A 20017-nucleotide genomic window follows, 5' to 3' on the forward strand; every position below is an offset into this window, starting at 1 on the left:
CTTTTTCCTTATACAAAATAATCTATAAAAACACAACACATACAAATAATATAAATGCAAAACAAAGAAGTTTTAAAAACTAAAATCCGTGAGAACTTCCAATTTAGGAAATAGTCAAGACTGCAGCCTTATGGAAATAAGGACACTCAAACCCCTGATTGAGGCTTTATCCACAAATACTTTAATCTTGAAGCTGAAAAAATTTGGCTGTGGGTGTGGGGACTGGTATCAGCCTGGAGAGGTAATCAATCAAAGTCTAAGCTATAATCAAAGTGTCACTCTTCCTTTGATGAAAAGTGATCTTGAAGGTTCTATTATATTTTATCAATCACTTTCCAGAGCAATTTGACTAGGAATATGGCCCTCCACTCCAAATTCACTATATTCTGTCTATATATTGTGTGCTACTAATGTAAAAATCACAGGAAGACTGAGCGTGGGCCTGGGATGTGCCACCATGGTTGACAAGCCTCAGTTAGGCCTATAGGCTCGTTTAAAGCACAGAGCCTTTTGAGCTTTGGACCTACTGTTGGTTTCAATTTTATAGAATAAAGAAATTTGACTCTAAAATGAAAAATGATGAGTTTTCCCTTGTCATGTGAGAGTGGCGCATTTTTATTGGCTGCTGCACAGAAAGGTGATGGGACCTTGCCTATTCCTTCAACTCAACGCATGTCACAACATAACTATCAGTATATATCAACACACTCTTTCACAATATGAAGCTGGTCATTAAAGACTTGGGTAATCTCATCTCTTTAGAGTGTAAATGGTGATCCCCTTGCTGTTAAAATCTTTCATCTTCAGGGAAAGTATACCAGGTTCTGGGATACTAAGTTTCCATAAGGTCAGCTACCTAAGCCTCCCAGAGTTCTAGAAATTATAATAATTGTACATTGTAGTTGCTTGCAGAAAGGGATATATTGAAGTGTTGCTTGTCATGGCAGTATAAAATCAATTTTTCATCTGTGAGACTGTTACATCTTTTGAATTTTGGAACCAAGTCTGCACCAAATATGGCTTTAGAGTTCAAATTATACTGTTTTCCTCATCTGTAAACCTTCAAGTTGAGAAATTTGCATCAAAATTTATCCTGAGCTAGTGAAATGGAGGACAGCTGACAGAAATAAAGAACAAAACTTATTTGGGAGGACATACTCTCAATTAAGGCTAGACAAGAGTAACATAGATAAAACCCCACTGAAGAAAGATGTGCTCTCGATTTAAAATCGTAAAACAACAGTAACAAAAACAAACAGAAAAAACCAAGAGTACATCAGCAAATACATTAAAGACTAGATTTAAACCATTAAGAACTTCAGAAAATAGAATGGTCTAATAGACATTATAAAATATCTGTTAATATTTTTAAAAAGTATAAGAATATGAAACTCAAGAAAGGAAGTATTTTTTTTAAAGAAAAGACCACAGAGACTTAGGGGGGGAAAAAAACCAAAGAGACATTCTAGAAATAAAAACTATGCTCAGAAAAAATAGGTTAAACAGTAGATTATATATAACTGAAGAAAGAATTAATGAGCTAGAAGATAGATCTTTGGAATTACCTGGAATATTATACACAGAGAGAGAGATAAACAGATACACAGAATGAAAAATAATTTATGACATATGCAGAACAGAGTGAGGAAGTCCAACATATGTCTAATAGTAATGATAGAAGGAGATTGTAGAGAGAATAGTGGACAGGCAATGTTACAAAAACATAATAGCCAAAATTTTTCAGAACTAATGAAAGATATTAATCTTTATATCCAATAACAAAAACTCCTAAATAAGATAAATAAAATAAAGCCTCAATTTATTGTGAAACTGCATAACACCAAGGCAAATAGAAGTCCTTAAAAACAACGAGAGGGAAGGACAACTTACCTATCAAAAATATTTTAGACTGACAACTGATTTATCAGTAGCAATGGAAACTAGAAAATAACGTCTTCAAAGTGCTGAGTAAAAATATCAACTTGGAATTCTATGCCCAGCTAAATGATTGTTTAAAGGTAAGAGTGAAATAAAGATATTTTTAGGGAAAATCACATGAAAGAATTTAATATCAGCATACCATTTTTGAAAGAGCCACTGAATGAAGAAATCACATCAGAAGAAAGAAATTACATCCAGAAGGAAGGAGAGGTATGTAAGAGGCAATGATGAAGAAGGAAAAAAAACTGGTAAAAATATGTGTAAATCTAACCAAGTCTAAAGTACTATGGTGGTCTAGTGGTTAAGATTCGGTGCTCTCACTGCCACAGCCTGGGTTCGTTTCCTAGTTAGGAAACCACAACACCCATCTGTCAGCTTTCATGCTGTGGCTTTGCCACAGGTATTTCTAATACCAGCAGGGTCACCCATAGTGGACAGGTTTTAGCAGAGCTTCCAGACAAGAGAGACTAGGAAAAAGGACCTGGCCACCCACTTGCAAAAAAATTGGCCATGAAACCTCTGTGAATAGCAGTGGAGCATTGTCTGATATAGCACTGGAAGGTGAGAGGATGGCACAAAGAGACCGGGCAGGGTTCCGCTCTGATATATATAAGGTCGCTGGTAGTTGGAATCAACTCAAAAGAACAACAACAACAAAATACAGTACTAACAATAATAATGACTACTCACAAGCGTATCTTTCTGAATGAAGACAGAGAGAACAGAAGAGGACACGTGACAACACAAGAAGCAGGAGTGATGAAAGGAACAAATAAAACTAATTTATTAGTCTAAATTATTGTTGATCAAAAATAGTAGTTTATAGCAGAATTTCCTAATCATTTAACAAAAGATGGAGAGTGCTGAGAGAAGGAAGAGATAGAAGTAAAGGCACGCTTGTCTTTTCTAAATTGAAGGTAGGATATAGAAACAAATTAATTCCAGAATTGGTAGAAAATGTAAACATTGAAGAGTTATAACTATTAGAATAATATAAATAAGATGCATACAGTCTATATTATTGGATTAAAAATAGTACAAAGAAACTCGATTCAATCTAACTAAAGCAAATAATGATAGGACAACAAAAAAACAACAATGAAAACATGGTAAATAGAAAACTGAATTAGATCATGTTGTTTGTTGCAAACGAACAAATTTGACAATATCAAAGGTTAACTAAGGAATGGGGGCATGTGTACTCTCAAATACTGCTGGTGGGATGTAAATTGACACAGATATTTTTAAAGGTTTTATAAAAATACGAAGTATAATTCACATGGAAGTTATAGCAGTCTCAATCATTCATATACCTAATAACTCAGTGTTGAAATATTTAAAGCAAAATCTGATAGGAATATGAGAAATTGAAAAACCCACAATCATAATGCAAGACTTTCAGAAATTGGTAGGTGCAATAAACAACAAAAAAGTAAGTTTGATCGAATATATTATTAACGTAAAACACCCTTTTAAAAATGATGTGTTTTCTTTAAGTGCAATTTGGAAGTATCCATTAGAATTTAAATTATGTAAACTTTTTGATCCAGTAATTCCACTTCTTAGAGTACATCCAAGAGAACTACTGATGTACAAGCACAATGAAGCAATAGTAGGGATATTGTTAAATAAATACTGATTCAATACTTTGGAATACTATGAATCCTTACAAAGAATGAAGCAGATTAGTACGTACTCACATGGAATTATCTAAAAAAATTTTTTGAGTAAAAAAAAGCAATTTTAGAAAATACAAACAATTACTCACTTACGAAAAACTACGTGGAAATCAGAAACAAGGAAGAGATTCTTGGCTTACCTAGGAAGGGGGAGTTGGGATAGAGATAAATATGGGGCAGGGAAAGGGAGAAGATTCTTCAATAACTCATCTCTGTCTGTTTAAAGAGTCCAGTATTTGGGGGGGGATTTATATGATAAGTGGGAAATGCCAAGGCTGAACTAAATCATGGGTCACTTTCACACAGAGAAAAGCATCATGGCTTTTCCTGCAGGTCCCTAAGGTGCCACTAAATATGAATCACAGGACAGAGCTCAAGAAAAGAGTTCCAGACACCCAGTCATGGCTGCTTTTCAGAAATACTACAGATGAGCAAAGAATAGGCCACATTAATTATGTTGGTCCAAATCAAATTTCAAAACTAATTAGATTTATGCAGTTTTAATACCTACATACAAATAATGAAGAGAATAAATGAAGCCCCTGAGAGCTTGATGAACATCTCAGCCAGCATAATGGTGTAGGGTTTACATAAACACACCTAATTTTTTCAATCTCAATGGATTTTCTCCCATTGGATTTTCAATAGGATGTCAGCAAACCTGTGCATATCTGATGCTGAAGTACTTAAGGTCTTATATTCCAAATGGTCTTAAATCCTGCATAAATAAGCCCTGTTGTACAGGTATGATTCTTGGAGTCTGTCCCCATCATAATATTTGACCAGAAGACAACATTCATTTTTTGTTATTGACTTATAAATGACTTTTGCATTTGTAGTAGAAGCTAATAGTTGCATATTTGAAGTAGTTTCTCATTTATGGATTATTTATTCATTGCCATCCATTGCCAGGTGTTTTAACATATATCATCTCATTTAACACAGCGACCAGGCAAGGTAAATATTATTATCTCAATTTTAAAAATAAGGAAATTGAGTTTCAGAAGGGTTATGCAACTTTTCCAAGATCACCTAGCTAGTAAGTGGCAGACCTGGAATTTATCCCCAGAGCTTTTGGCTCTGAAATCTTATTTTATTTTCATTGTAGCACTGTATGCCATGTTTTCCATATCATACTGACACTCATATCATATTTTGAATTCATTTGAGTCTTTCATGTATATATTTTCTTATAAAAATATAAGGTTTGTTTCATATTTATGTCTTTTAAACCTTGGACACAATCCTGGGACTAATTAAAGAAGCCAGAGATTTTGTGTTCTTACATTAGTTTATCAAGTTAATTCATATGAAAAATTGATTAAATATACTGGTGTAATCATCACTGCATAGAGAACAAGTTTTTCATTGTAAGGTTGACTAAGAATAGGGTACTGATAATTATTTACCTGTATATTTTGTAAAAAAATTTTTTTAACGTTGAGATCTCTTAAAAAGTAGCAAATACTCCATTTGGCAATTCAGGAGTCTGTACATGGTCAATTCGGTTCCTTTTAAAAACTGACATTTTTTCTCCCACAAGTTGCAGGCTTCTGATATTTGATAGTACGGCCGAAATATTATTTGATATTTCAAAGTTTTATTGATTTGATGATACTTGCTGATTCTTGTCATTGTTTTGTACTTGCTTTTCCAGTGGTCTGGCTTATTTCTTATTGGGAAGCTGGGATGCTGGGATGACCTCAAAACTAAGGTAGTTGCAGCTTTAGTTGAGCTCCTTCCTTGTAAAAAAATTCTTTGTTGGCATCATCTTCACATTTCTCTTGTCTCAGCTACAAATTCCCCTCCAACACATTAACTATTTTTTTTTTTGTGAGGAAGATCGGCCCTGAGCTAACATCTGCCACTCCTCCTCTTTTTGCTGAGGAAGACTGGCCCTGGGCTAACATCCATGCCCATCTTTCTCCGCTTTATGTGGGACGCCACCACAGCATGGCTTGACAAGCGGTGCATCGGTGCGGGCCCGGGATCCAAACCAGCGAACCCCGGGCTGCTGCAGTGGAGCTCGAGCACTTAATCGCTTGCACCACCGGGCCGGCCCCAAACACATTAACTATTTCCCTGATCTGTCCACTGTTCTCAATCTTTATTACTGCCACCCAAGACGGTACCATATGCACCTGGACTACAAACTAACAGGTCTTTCTGTTAATTCTCATACTCTACAATTTAGTCCCTTTGGGCTAAATTGTAGCCAGAGTTATCTTATTATTATGTAAATTAGACATACTGTTTAAAACTTCCATTGTCTTCTCATTGCGCTTAGAATTATGTTTAAACTCTTTATCATGGCTTACAAAGCCATAAACGGTCTGGCTTCTACCTAGTTCTTGAGTTAATCTTGTGTTACTCTATCACGTTGGCTTGCTGTTCTTCAAATGTACAAAGCTGTCACTCACTTCAGGGCCCTTGCACTGGCTGTTTACACTGTAATGTTCCTCCTCTCTATCTTAGCATGGTTGGTTTGTTTGTGTCATTTATGCTTTATTTTAAATGCCCCTTCCACAGACAGGTAACTCCTGACCAATTTAAAATTAGCCACAGAGACTAAATCAGATCACCTTATTTTAATTCTCTGCATTTCACTTACCATTGTCTAAAATTTTATTGCTTATTTACTTTTCTTTTTTCCATTCTTTTTGAATTGTCTGCCCTCCACAATAGAATGTATGATACATGAGGGTAGTGTTCTGTTATTTAGCAGAAACTCATAAGTACCTACATGAGTGTCTGATTAATAGAAAATGCTAAATAAATATTTTTAAATAAAAAATAATTTATGCCTTTTGGATTTTTCCAAGATATAATGAATTAAGTGTGCATTCTGATATTTGATTTTCTTGTTTTTGGACAATTGCCTGGAAGCTGTGTGCTACTCAACTGTATTCATCAATTAGGGAAAGAAATATAGGTTCTAGTTTAAAGCTTAGTTATCAATGATATATACAATCATGATAAAATTTTCTAATTTCCTTAGGCCACAATTTACCAACTCTTTATCAAATATCAGGATAGAATGGAAGGATAAGAGAGTAAATTTACTAGGAAAATATCATATAACTGGGCCTCTATGTAGGCTCACTCGAAGTTTGTGGTCACAACTTAAAGTAAGACCAGTCAACATATTTGTGTATTTTTCTAAAGACACAGTTTGATCTAAGAGTACAGATGTAAAGTAAGCTGAGAATTGCATTTTGCCAGAAGTCACTTTTGTTAAAGTTGAGAACAAAACAGATGAAGAGCAAGCAAATTGAGATGTAACCATAGAAATGATTGTAATGGTGGTTTGTGAAATCCTAGCTAGGTAATAAGGGATGTGGAGACCTAACAGGGGATGGAGACTGGACTGTGAAAATACAGTTTTATCAATGATTGGTGCTGCCAGTGGGGTCAAATAAATTTTGAATAATAGACCTGTAGGTGATACTGAAAGAGTGGGATGTTTCAAGTTGTTATTATGAAGTTAGTAAACTTAATAATCACAAAAATCTATGGCATGATCATATGAATGAATGGGTGTGAAGAGTAGAAGCCTTTTCTCTCTTTATGTCTCTTTGTATCTTTATTCTCCTCCATTTATACTATAATTGTCTTAAGCATTTCTTCTACCTATATTGAGAACCACGTCAGACAGTGTTATAATTTTTGCTCATCAAACATAATTTAGAAAACTTAGGAGAAGAAGAAAAATGTATTGTTTTTATCTGTATTTTCACTTTTCCTGTTTTACTTTTCTCTTTCCTGATGTTTTAAGATTCTTTCTTTTATTAGTTATTTCATGTTTAAAGAACTTCCTTTAGCCATTCTTTTAGGGTAGATCTACTGGTAACCAATTCTCTTAGTTTTCCTTCATCTGAGAATGTCTCAATTTCCTCTTCATTCCTGAAAGGTATTTTTGCTGGATATAAAATTTATGGCCTGTTTCTTTTATTAGCACTTAAAAAATTTCCTTCTGACCTCCATGGTTTCTGATAAGAAATCTGCTATAATTTGAATTAGTTTTCTAGTATAGATAAGGTGTCATTTCCTTCTTATTGCTTTCAAATTTTTTCTTTATCCTTAGTTTTCAGAAATTTGATTATGATGCATCTTGATGTGGATGTCTTTGAGTTTATTCTGTTTGTGTGTTGCTCTCACACGACTGGAATGTGTAGTTTGGATCTTTTGCCAAATTCGAAAAATTTTAAGCCATTATACCTTTGAATACTTTTTCAGCCCCACCTTTTATTCTCTTTTTCTGGGACTCTGATGACATAAATGTTAGATCTTTTGTTACAGTCCCACAGTTCCCTGAGTCTTTGTTTATTTTTTGTCTATTTTCTCTCACTGTTAAGATGGGTTCTTTCTTTTCTTCTAGCCACAATGTTACTGATTTTTTCCTATGTCTCCTCCATTCTGCTGTTGAATCCATTCACTAAGATTTTTATTTGAGTTATATTTTTCAGTTCTAAGATTTCCATTTATGTCTTATTTATATTTTCTATTTCTTTGCTAAGACTTTCTGTTTTTTTATTTCAATCGTATTTATGATAGCATTTTTATGGTGGCTGCTTTAAAATCCTTGTCAGATAATTCCAACATCTCTGTCATCTCAGTGTTGGTGGCTGTTGATTGTTTTTTCTTATTCAAGTTGATATTTTCCTAGTTGTTGTTATGATGAATGATTTTCATTGAATCTTTGAGTTTGGGTATTATGTTATGAGACTCTGGAACTTTCTTAAATCTTCTGTTCTAGCTGGCCTCCTCTGACACTCCTCTGGTGGGGAAGAGCCTGCCTTATTATTGTCAGGTGGAGATAAAAGTCTAGGTTCCCCACATGGTCTCCACTGACAGTGAGGCCTGAGGAGGGCTGGCACAGATGAAAGTCTCAGCTTCCTAGTCAGCCTTTTCTGACATCATCCCAGCAGAGAGTTGAGACACCTCACTACATGCTGGTGAATATGAAAGTCTAGGGTATTTCCCTTCCCTCAGGTAGGTTAGGCTCTGGTCAAATAGTTTCTCCTGAGGATAGGCCTTGTTAAGAAGAACAGAATTCTCTGGCATATTTCAAAATGGTTCCTTTTCCCCTCCCCCTATCGGAAGTCCTGGGGGATTTTTCTCTGATATTCACTGTGAAGACTTGGTAGAGGTCCTGGAGGTAGAGCTCCTGTGAAGGCCCCCCTGTGAGTGGGCCCACCTGGAGTTTTTATCTCTCAGGCTTGTCCACACTGAGCCTCAAGCAATTCATCAATTATAGTTCCTGTTTTCCTACCCGAGTATTGGTTTCTGTGGTGATTTCTGCTGGTGGATTTCTGCTCCAATAAGCTGTGATTCTCTGTATCTGCTTGTCTGTATCTCCAGTTTTGGGAGTAGTGGTTGGCCCTATGACATCACTTGTCTAGTGGATTAAGATGAGTTGTTGGTTTTTTAGTTTGTTCAGCTTTTTACTTGTTATTATGATGGAGTGAGTTCTTCTAAACTGCTACATGCTGTATCACAATCCAGAAGTCTAGTTGTATCATTATTTATACCCCCCAATTAATCATTATTGTTATTGTTTTATGCACTCGATGTTTATTTATACTTCTTCACGTATTTGCCAATGTATTTACACACCATTCCTTCCTGTGTATAAAGACTTTCCTTCTGGTTCATTTTCCTTCTCTCTTCACTGATTTAGAAATTTTTTTAGTGATGTTCTGTTTGTGGTAAATATTGCAATTATTTCCATTATTTATTCTCCTCAAGCTACCTCTAGTTATTGAATTACAGATTGGCAAATGTCTCCAGACAACTGCAGTTCTGCTTTAGCTCACCTTGCTGGTCATTATTAGGTCATTATTTTCTCTCAAGTCTTTGAAGTTATTACTTCAGTGTCTTCTGGCTTCTATTGTTACTGATGAAGAGTCTGCTGTTAGTCTAAATGTCATGCCTTTGTAGGTAACTATCTATTATCATTGGCTTATTTAAATGTTTTTTCTCTATCTTTGTTATTTTTTCAGTAGTACTATGTGAGGATTTCTTTTCATTTACTCTACTTGTCATTAGTTATGCTTGCTAAATATTAGTTTATATTTCTTCATTATTCTCAAAAATTCTCAGCCATTATCAATTATAAAAACCACCTCTCTCCTATTCTTTCTAATTTTTTCTTCTGAAACTTCCACTGAATGTGAAAATGAGCCCTCTCATTTTATCTTCTAAATTAATGTCTCTTTCGTTTATTCATTTTTGGGTTTTTTTGGCCTCTCTGTTTTCTCAACAATATCTTCACATCTATTTCCTGGTTACTCTTCTTCTAAGTTGTGTCTAATCTTCTATTTAAACTATTCCTTGAGTTTTAATTAAAGAACAATACTTTTCATTTCCAACAGTTCTCTTTCATTTTTTATAAAATTTTTAATTAGTATCTTAAGCTTTTCTCTGATTTTTAATATTATATTTTATTTCTTTAAACATATGATCATAATTATTTTGTATTCTGTTTTAGATAATTCTGTCATCTGAAATCTTAGGGAATAATTATTTATTTCTTATTTGTACTAACCCTTACTCATGGTGGCTCATTTCTTCCTGTGTGTGGTAATTTTGAACTATGCATTTATCTTTGGTGTGGCTTTATCAGCGTGGGATCCTTTGAAAGTTGTGGTGAAGATCTATCACTCCAGATAGTACTGGCATTTGCTCTTTTAGGCAATGTTTGGTTACTTATTGCTGATAGACTACACCAAAACATGTTTTACAAGAATCATTTTATTTTTTTCTTGTAATTTTATGAATCAGGGATTGGGAAAGTCTCATCTGGGTGGTTTGGCTATGATCCATGTGGCATCACTTGGGACAGCCATGGCTGCAGAATCCACTTTCCACATGGGGTCTTCCTTCACATGCCTGGGCTGGATTGGCTAATTGTTGCTGTTAGGTACCTGCTGGGAGCTCAGCCGTATCTGTCAATGGGAGAAACTACACATCGTTGCTCCATGTGGCTTAGGCTTCTTACAGCATGGCAGCTGGGTTTCCCAGAGGGATGGCTCCAAGGATGAACATTCTAAGAATCCTAAAAGGAAGCTGCAAGGCTTCTTATGACCTAGCCTCAGAAGTCCTAGAACATCATTTCTGCTTGTCAAGCAAGTTACTAAGTCTCGCTTAAATCCAGAGGGTGGGGAATTAGACTCCTCCCTCAATGTGAATAGTAGAACAAAATTTGCATTCATCTTTAATCTATCACAGATACATCTTTAATATATCCTATCTTTAATGTATTACAGTAATTTACCCTATATTACTACCAATGCATGACTACTTTATGATAATTCAGAGTTTTGAGTTTTATACTAAACAAGGAGTATACATTCAAATCCAAAACCTATATCAGCATAAAAAAATTATAATTACTTCTTAGGATAGGAGATTTATCTTTTTTGTTTTTTTCTCTTTCTCCTAGGGACTAGGCGGAGACAGAAAATTCTTCTCATCTCATTTGGCTAGTAAAAGGATATTTTTAAGACTACCATTCCACTGAGGTTGAAGGCAAGGCTTCTTGAATTATGAGTAGATATGTGGGATAGAGCGGGAGAGTCTCAGTTTCAACTCTCCAGTTTGCGTGGTCCCAAACTTTTATCTCCAACGCCTGGACAGCTATTAAAGCACAACGTCCTGAGTTCTGGAGACTGGTTCTGCTTCAGCTTATTTTGCTGATTATCATCTCTCACATTATTTGGTGGGTGTAGGTTTCCTTTATTAATGAAAACTCACTTCTGCATTCTGAATATGTTTTTTGATATCTCAGTTAGCTGTTTATCCAAGTATTTTGTTAAAAACATTTTAGGATATTTCATGTTCGCATTATTGCTTAAAATGGAAGTCTGCTTTAGTTTTAATTTTAATTTTTACATTCTTATGATTAAACCTACTCAACTTTTTTTAAGTAAAAGGACTTCTCAATATTCCTTCCATTTATGTATTAATCTCTCGTTTTCATGTGGCTGGCACAATATAAGCGTGTGGACGTTTTATCAACATATTCCAATGTATATCTTATCATATATGATTATGAAATGTATTTTTTGTTAGGTCTATACAGTACCTAAAGTACAATTAATGATCCGAAGCAGATTTACTTTTCATTTGCTCTCAGGATTAAACTCTGCATTCAGCCTCCATTTACAGCCAATCTGTAATTATACTAACCAGGTTAGGTGATGTTATGCTCTTCTGACAAATTAACTCTGGAAACTCAGTGTGGTCTAACACAACATAGATTTATTTCTCACTTCAAGTATGTTTCCAGTATAGTCTCTGTTCTCCATATTCCCTCAAATCCCAGGCTGGAGGGAAGTACCACTATCTTATAGTTGTATCATGCATAATATGCTACTGTGGAAGAGGAAGAGAAAGTTGCCAGCTGTAATTTAATTTGACCAAAGAGACACACTACATTTTCTCTACGTAGCCCAGTATGTACTTTGGGACATACCATTGGCATGTACTGTTCACAGTCTCATTTAACTGCAAGGGGGCTGGGAATTGAGGTCTCCAACGTGGCCAAGAAATAGAAGCAAATGGGATATGCTAAACACCAGCATAAGGTCAATCACATTAACCATTCTGGTTCTCAAAAAATCATTGTTGTAAGTGTTCATTCAACAACCTGAATTGGTCAAACGATGTAAATGTGAGTGCTAACTGTTCTGATTTGAGTCATTGGTCCCTTTGTGAGTATCTTTGGCCTTAATCAATGAACGTTAATATTCTCAAATCAGGCATAATGTAAATGTGTTTGGAAACATTTTGTAAAATGTAAACATTAGAGAAAAAGTGAGATCTACATTTTGATTTTTTTAATAGACAAAATGTAAATATACAATTATGAGATCATTCAATTTATTCTAATATCCACTGGTTTTTATTTTAATAGGCATCATTCCAAACAAGATGGAGACTGGAAACCACACAATGGTGACAGAATTTATTATTTTGGGGTTAACAGAGGATCCCACACTTTGTTCCATCTTCTTTGTGGTTTTTCTGGGAATCTATGTTGCTACCATATTGGGCAATATCAGCATAATCATGTTAATCCGAAGAAGCCCTCAGCTTCACAACCCAATGTACCTTTTCCTCAGCCATTTGGCCTTTGTGGACATTGGGTATTCCACATCAGTCACACCTATTACGATTGTGAGTTTCCTAAAAGAGAGAACTACTATTCCTGTTGCTGGCTGCATAGCCCAGCTTGGCTCTGACGTTATCTTTGGAACAGCTGAGTGCTTCCTGCTGGCTGCCATGGCCTATGATCGCTATGTGGCCATCTGCTCCCCACTTCTCTACTCTACACACATGTCTCCCAAGGTCTGCATCATCCTATTGGTAGCTTCCTATCTGGGTGGATGTGTGAATGCTTCATCGTTTACCAGCTGTTTACTGAGCCTGACTTTCTGTGGACCAAATAAAATCAACCACTTCTTCTGTGACCTCCCACCATTAGTGAAACTTTCTTGTACCCATATTTATGCTGCTGAAATATCTCCTGCTGTCTCAGCTGGGTCAATCATTGTAATCACACTGTTTATCATAGTTGTCTCATATCTATACATCCTCCACTCGATCATGAATATGCACTCTACTGAGGGAAGGCACAAGGCCTTCTCTACCTGCACTTCCCACCTCACTGCAGTCACTTTGTTTTATGGGACAGTCACATTTGTTTATGTTATACCGAAGTCAAGCCATTCACCAGATCATATTAAAGTGGTGTCTGTGTTCTACACAGTGGTGATCCCCATGTTGAATCCCCTGATCTACAGTCTGAGGAACAAAGAGGTGAAAGAAGCCATGAGAAAACTGATGGCTAAAACACACTGGTCATGTTGAAGGAAATTCAATGTGATTTCAGAAACTGCAAAATGATAGTTTTGAGAACATATGTTGGATGTTTTTGTCTTCCATTAGCTTTATCATTTTGTGTGAAGAACTATCTTCAATATAAAATGCCAGTGTGTCGATTAATGCCAACTTTAATTTATAATTTTCTAGAGTCACAAAATATATCATTTTCATGAAAATCTGCTGGGTTAAAATTAAATGTGTACATTTCCAGGTTAGGATACCTGGAGAATATAGTTTCACTTTTTCTCTTCTTTGTTCATTATTTAGGGAGTCTATGATTAGAGAGTGTTTTCTTTTTTTTTCTGCTAAGTTATATATTTTTAAAATATCATCTTATAAATTAGCATCTTGGAAAGCATGACATACTCAATGGAAATGCAATTGATGGTAGTGTTGTCAGTACAGGTCACTTTAACTTGAAGACTTGGCCTCTGTTATACAGGGTTATCATAATCTTTGGAAATAGGGTTGCTGAAGTCTTGGAAATGTTTCAGTCCCACCTAATCTAAGGCAGACCGAAAGAATTTATTCCACAGTTTTGCCATCTGGAGACTCAATCCAGATAACAAAGAAGGAACTCTGAAGGCTTAGCCTTTGAGAGTTCCCGTAAGTTTTCCTTACTACTCAAAGGTTTGTCTGGAAAGGATTGTCTTTGAGCCTTTGCAGACAAGCCTTTGACTGGTAAAAAACACTATTGGGGAGTGGTGAGGGGTGGTGGTTAGGGCACAGTGTAACTTTCTTTCAGCAAGCTGGTTGGTATTAACTGGGCTTGAAATTATGGACTAAGACACCCAGGCTGATGTAGGCATGGAATATACCTGTGATCCTTCTTTATAATATCTCTCAAGAAGGTATTCATTGCCACTTCTGTCACTACTTTATTTTAGGTATATACTGTAAGACTGTAAGCCCTGAGAAGGTTTTTTTTTTTTTTTTTTTTTTTGTAATGCAAGTGGGTGACTTAAGCTTTGATTGCTGAGGCATCCACTTCAAAGATTGCTATCTTGAATAATTGCATTGCCAGCCACAGGACTAGATACAGAGCCAGGCTGCCCCCCATCCCCAGGATCCTTAGGTAACTGACCATTTGGTCATCTTGTTTTTTCTCTTCCTGTGCTTTAAATTCCCACTCTGATGTTTTAAATTCACCAATAAAGAGTGAGGCTGCAAAATCCCATGCCATCACCCACCCTCTACTCCAAAGAAACCAGAACCCTAGGCCCACACACTTTCCCTCTCTCTACCCATGACTAAACTTTCTAATAAAAAGACACAGAGTAGCTGATTGGATAAAAAACTGGGACCCAACTGTATGTTGTCTACAAGAAACTCACTTTAGACTCAAGGACACACATACACTGAAACTGTAAAGTTGCAGGATACAAAGTCAACATACAAAAATAAGTTGCATTTCTGTACACTGACAATGAACTATCTGAAAAGGAAATTAGGAAACAATCCCATTTACAATAACACCAAAAAGAATAAAATACCCAGGAATAAACTTAACTAAGGAAATGAAAGACTTGTTTAGTGAAAACTACAAAGTACTGATAAAAGAAATTAAACCAAACTAGAACAAATGTAAAAGCATCCTGTGTTTTTTGGGTCAGAACTTAATATTGTTAAAATATCAATATCCATACTACCCAAAACAGATTCAATGAATCCCTATCAAAATCCCAACGGAATTTTTTACAGAACTAGAAAAAAAGAATTCCAAAATTTATACGGAGCCACAAAGGACCCCAAATAGCCAAAATAATCTGGAGAAAGAAGAACAAAGCTGTAAACATCACACTTCCTGATTCCAAAACATATCACAAAGCTACAGTGATTAAAACAGTATGGTACTGGCATAAAGACAGATATACAGACCAATGAACAGAATAGTGAGCCAAAAAACCCGTGCATATACAGTCAACTAATTTAAGACAAGGGCATCAAGAATACACAGTGAGGAAAGGATAAATGGTGCTGGGAAAACTGGATATCCATATGCAAAAGAGTGAAATTGAAACCTTATCTCACACTATACACAAAAATCAACTCAAAATGTCTTAAAGACTTAAATGGAAGACCTAAAATTGTAAGAAGAAAACCCCTAGAAGAAAACATAGGAAAAAAGCTTTATGTCATTAGTCTTGTCAATGATTTCTTTGATATGGCACCAAAAGCACAAGGAACAAAACCAAAAATAGACAAATGAGACTACCTCAAACTAAAAAGCTTCTGCACAGCAATGGAAACAATCTATAGAGTCAAAAGGCAACTACAGAATGGGAGAAAATATTTTAAAACCGTATATCTGATATGGGGTTAATTTCCAAAATATACATGAAACTCACACAACTCAAAAACAAAAAAACAGGGCCGACCCCATGGCTTAGAGCAGTTAAGTGCGCGTGCTCCACTGCTGGCGGCCCTGGTTCGGATCCTGGGCGCGCACCGACGCACCGCTTCTCTGGCCATGCCGAGGCTGCGTCCCACATACAGCAACTAGAAGACTGTGCAACTATGACATACAACTATCTACTGGGGCTTTGGGGGAAAAAAATAAATAAATAAAAATTATAAAAAAACCCACAAAAAACAAGAAACAAATAACTCAATTAAAAAATGGGCTAACTAGAACAGACATTGCTTCAGAGAAGACATTGAAATGGCCAACAGGTATATGGAAATATGCTCAACATCACTAATCATCAAGTAAATGCAAATCAAAACCACAATGAGATATTATCTCACATGTGTCAGGATGGCTATTATCAGAAAACAAAAGTCAAAAATGTAGGTGAGGATGTGGAGAAAGGGGACACTATTGTACACTGTTTCTGAGAATGCAAAATGGTGCAGCTGCTATGGAAAACACTATACTCCTAAGTAATTAAAAATAGAACTACCATACGATCCAATAATCCCACCTCTAGATATGCATCTAAAAAAATTAAAATCTGTAACTCAAAGAGATATTAGCACTCCCATGTTCATTGCAACACTATTTGCAATAACTAAGATATGGAAGCAACCTAAATGTCAATCAACAAATAAATGGATAAAAAAAATTTGTATATATGTACAATGGAATATTATTCTGTCTTAAAAAAGAAGGAATTTCTTCAATATGTGACAACATGGATGAGGTTGAAGGATATTATGTTAAGTGAAATAAGCCAGTCACAGAAGGACTAATACTGCATGATTCCACTTTTTGAGGTATATAAACTAGCCAAATTCATAGACTCAAGAGTGGAATGATGGTTTCAGGGGTTGGGGTTAGAGTGAAATGGGGAGTTGCTAATCAATAGGCAAGAAGTTTCAGTTAAGCAAGGTGAGTAAGTTCCAGAGATCTGTTGTAGAATGTTTTACCTATAGTTAACAATACTGTATTGTGTGCTTAAAAGCCTAAGAGGATGTCTCATGCTAAGGGTTCTTACCACAACAAAATAAATTTTTTTAAGTAGATCATTCATTTATTCACTATTCATTCATTCATTTAGTACTGCTATGTACTAAATGTATACATTTAGTACTGTTCCTATGTACTAGGAAGTCTGCAGTGTTCTAAGAATAAAGTGTTGAACAGGGAAGACATGAGCCCTCCTTCATGGAAGTTGTAGGACAGTAGCAAAAAAGACATTAAGCAATTATTTACACCAGTACCATTATAATTAAAAGTGTGATAACTGCAAAACATATTTCAGGGTTCTCTGAAACTGTTCACCAGGAGAATATGACTTAGTCCATGGTATCAGTGGAGGCTTCAATGGTGGAATAAATTTAAACCCGAGACCTAAAGCAACTAAGAGTTAGTGTTCCATTGGAAGGGGGTAGAGTGATGAATACAATCATAAAATGGTTTGTAGTTGAGTAAAGACAGAGATGTGGGAATATTTATTTATCTTTAGATCATAGCACAGTGTCTGATACATAGAAAAATTTTTTTAATTGTTTAACACTAATTCAACAAACATTTGTTTAGTGCCTCTTATATTGCCAGCACTGTGCCATTGAAGAGGGATACACAAATAACTGGTCATAAACACTGCACCTTCACACCAGGGAAAGAGCAAGGTCTTCAACTATAATGGGTACTAATCAAATGGTGTGAATAAAATGTTAAGAGGAGAACAGGGGTGAAAGGAATTTAATTCTCCCAGATGTGATCTGGGGTCTTTTTGTGGAATCAATGGCTACCTATTTGTATCATTCATCAGCCACAGTCGGGTTTCCTTAAAACCTAAAGGAATTGTGTCTTTCTAGGATAGATGGAATCTCACAGCATGTCCGTTTCCTGATTTGTTGGACTTGAGGTGTTTGAACTGTTAGATCCTCCTGGTGTGGATTATTAGGTTTAGGTTTGTTCTAAAGGTTATTGATTGATGGGCTCATTCAAGCCCAGATTCAACGGAACCTTACCTTCAACGCAGAGAATGTTCTGCTTTGTGGCCATGGTTCAAGAACACAACCAAAGTCAATTGTGACCATGTATCTTTGACAACCTGCCAGGCAATGTGGCAGCTGTTGGTGGTGGGGTCATAGAAAAATGTTAGTGTGAGTTTCATTGTTTTATTAGAAAGCATACATGTTGGAGGATCGATCAGAGTTGGCAATGGGGAGAGGGAAGAGCATGTGTGTGAGAAATGTCTACCCCTGACAAGCATGGTGTTTATCTCAAGTGTCCTAGGACAAATCTATAACATCTGTGGAAAATACGTGAGTTTTTAAAAATGTGTCACTTACTATGTTGAAAATAATATTTCAATTCCATTGGATGCATGTTTGTAAACTAAACTGTACTAGTAAACCCAAATTATCTGTAAACGTAGGTAACATGAAAACCTGCACCATTGAATATAGTCACATTTCAGAAATGCCACAAATTGTCACTGCCATATTAGTTGTGTTGATCTAATAATCAACTTCAATGATAGTAAAATGTTATGATTTTTTCAATTTAATTAAATTGAAACATTCAATTTTTTTATTTAATTAAAAAATAAATGGAACCTTAGAGTATATTTCATTTATATATTTTTACATAATCATGTTTGCATGTTATTCATCTGTCCCAATAGATGTGTACATGTAATTTCTCTATCCCAATGGATTCTCAATGTAGTTTTGCAAAACAAGTTAGGCAATTAGTTTGTAATTGCAAGTGAAGCAAGTGATTTGGGCCTTATCTCAAATGACACTAACATCACTTAAATACAGCTTTGTTGTACAGTAACAATTCCTTGGAGCCTATCCCTAGTGTTGAAGTGGGTGTGTCACTAGCTCATACTTGTTCCTTTTTGAGGATATGGAAATATTTGATTCTCTCGTATATACCAGAAGTTACAAGTTGATTATTTCAAGCAAATTATTATTAATTGAGCATTTATTTGCTGTGTAAATAGTGCTTGGTGTTTTCACCATCACATCATTTAACACAAGAATCATGTGAGGTATGTATTATTATTTCCTTTTTACAGGTAAGGAAACAAAAGATCAAAAAGTTATCGTAACTTGCCTATGATTCCATAGACAGTGAGAGGCAGAGCTAGAAACCGATCTCAGGTTTGCATGGCTCCAAAGTCAATGATATTTCTGCAACCTCACTTTGCTTTCCATGCTGGCACTTCTATCCAACTTTGAAAACATTTGTGTCTTTCATAGATCTATTTTCTTTAAAAATATAAAATTCATTTCAGATTTGGGTCTTTTTTTAGTCACAAAAGCCATAACTTGAGAATTCAGACACATAATCCTAGTATTATTTGTACTGTAGCATACTGCTGTCACAATTCACATGTAACATTGAGTAAAATATGCATGGTTGCTAATAGTTATGTGTGTATGTTTTCTTAATTCTTCTTCGGATAGAGGTTCTTGAGGAAAAAGCAAATTATTCCTAAGAATATGTTGGTCTTTAAATTGGAGGAGCCATGGGAATGACTGAATGTAACTAATATTCTCCTTGGCCTTGATCATGTGCTCTGTTATGAATTAAGGGAATATTATTCTGAAATGCTTATCTTTATTTCAATCTAATTCCCTAGCTTTTCCTAGCTGGCTACTTCTATCCATACCTCCCTGACTATGCCCCCTTTCTCTGTCATATGCCTCCTTTTCTTATTTCCCTATAGTTGCTTAACAGAACGGATGAAGCTAAAATTTATGTGCTGCAGGTCCCCGAATGTCTCGGTTCACTATTCATGTAATCCTAGTCCATAAAAATACCTAGACTCTTCTTATTGCTTCACACAATCTCATAAGTATGAAAAGGCATAGTATAGGAGATAAGCCCTGGAAGAATTTGCAAAATATCGTGGATGTTTAATTCATAACAATAGTAAAAATTCTATTTGGCTTTTTCATTTTGAACATGGACACATTCTAGTCCTTGGTATCAATTATTATAACTAAAGATGTGATTTATTTTTTATTTCAGGAAAAGGATCAAGTAAGACAGAGCTGTCAAAGTCAACATCATATTTTTTGTCCTGATCAATTGGATAACTGGA

General features: G+C 35.5%; 1 protein-coding gene across 1 annotated transcript; it reads left to right on the top strand.

Annotated features, from left to right (window-relative positions):
* The first annotated feature begins 12554 nt into the window (after positions 1-12554).
* Positions 12555-13493, top strand: LOC131409135 (olfactory receptor 5P4-like). Its single transcript, XM_058546296.1, has one exon. It carries the CDS (start codon positions 12555-12557, stop codon positions 13491-13493), a length of 939 nt encoding a protein of 312 aa, XP_058402279.1.
* The last annotated feature ends 6524 nt before the right edge of the window (positions 13494-20017 follow it).

This window comes from Diceros bicornis, chromosome 7, assembly GCF_020826845.1.
Source record: "Diceros bicornis minor isolate mBicDic1 chromosome 7, mDicBic1.mat.cur, whole genome shotgun sequence".
Lineage (NCBI taxonomy): Eukaryota > Metazoa > Chordata > Mammalia > Perissodactyla > Rhinocerotidae > Diceros > Diceros bicornis.

Bases quoted from the DNA above. Each gene is read 5' to 3' on its own strand.
- LOC131409135 (XM_058546296.1), top strand. From the start codon at position 12,555: ATGGAGACTGGAAACCACACAATGGTGACAGAATTTATTATTTTGGGG.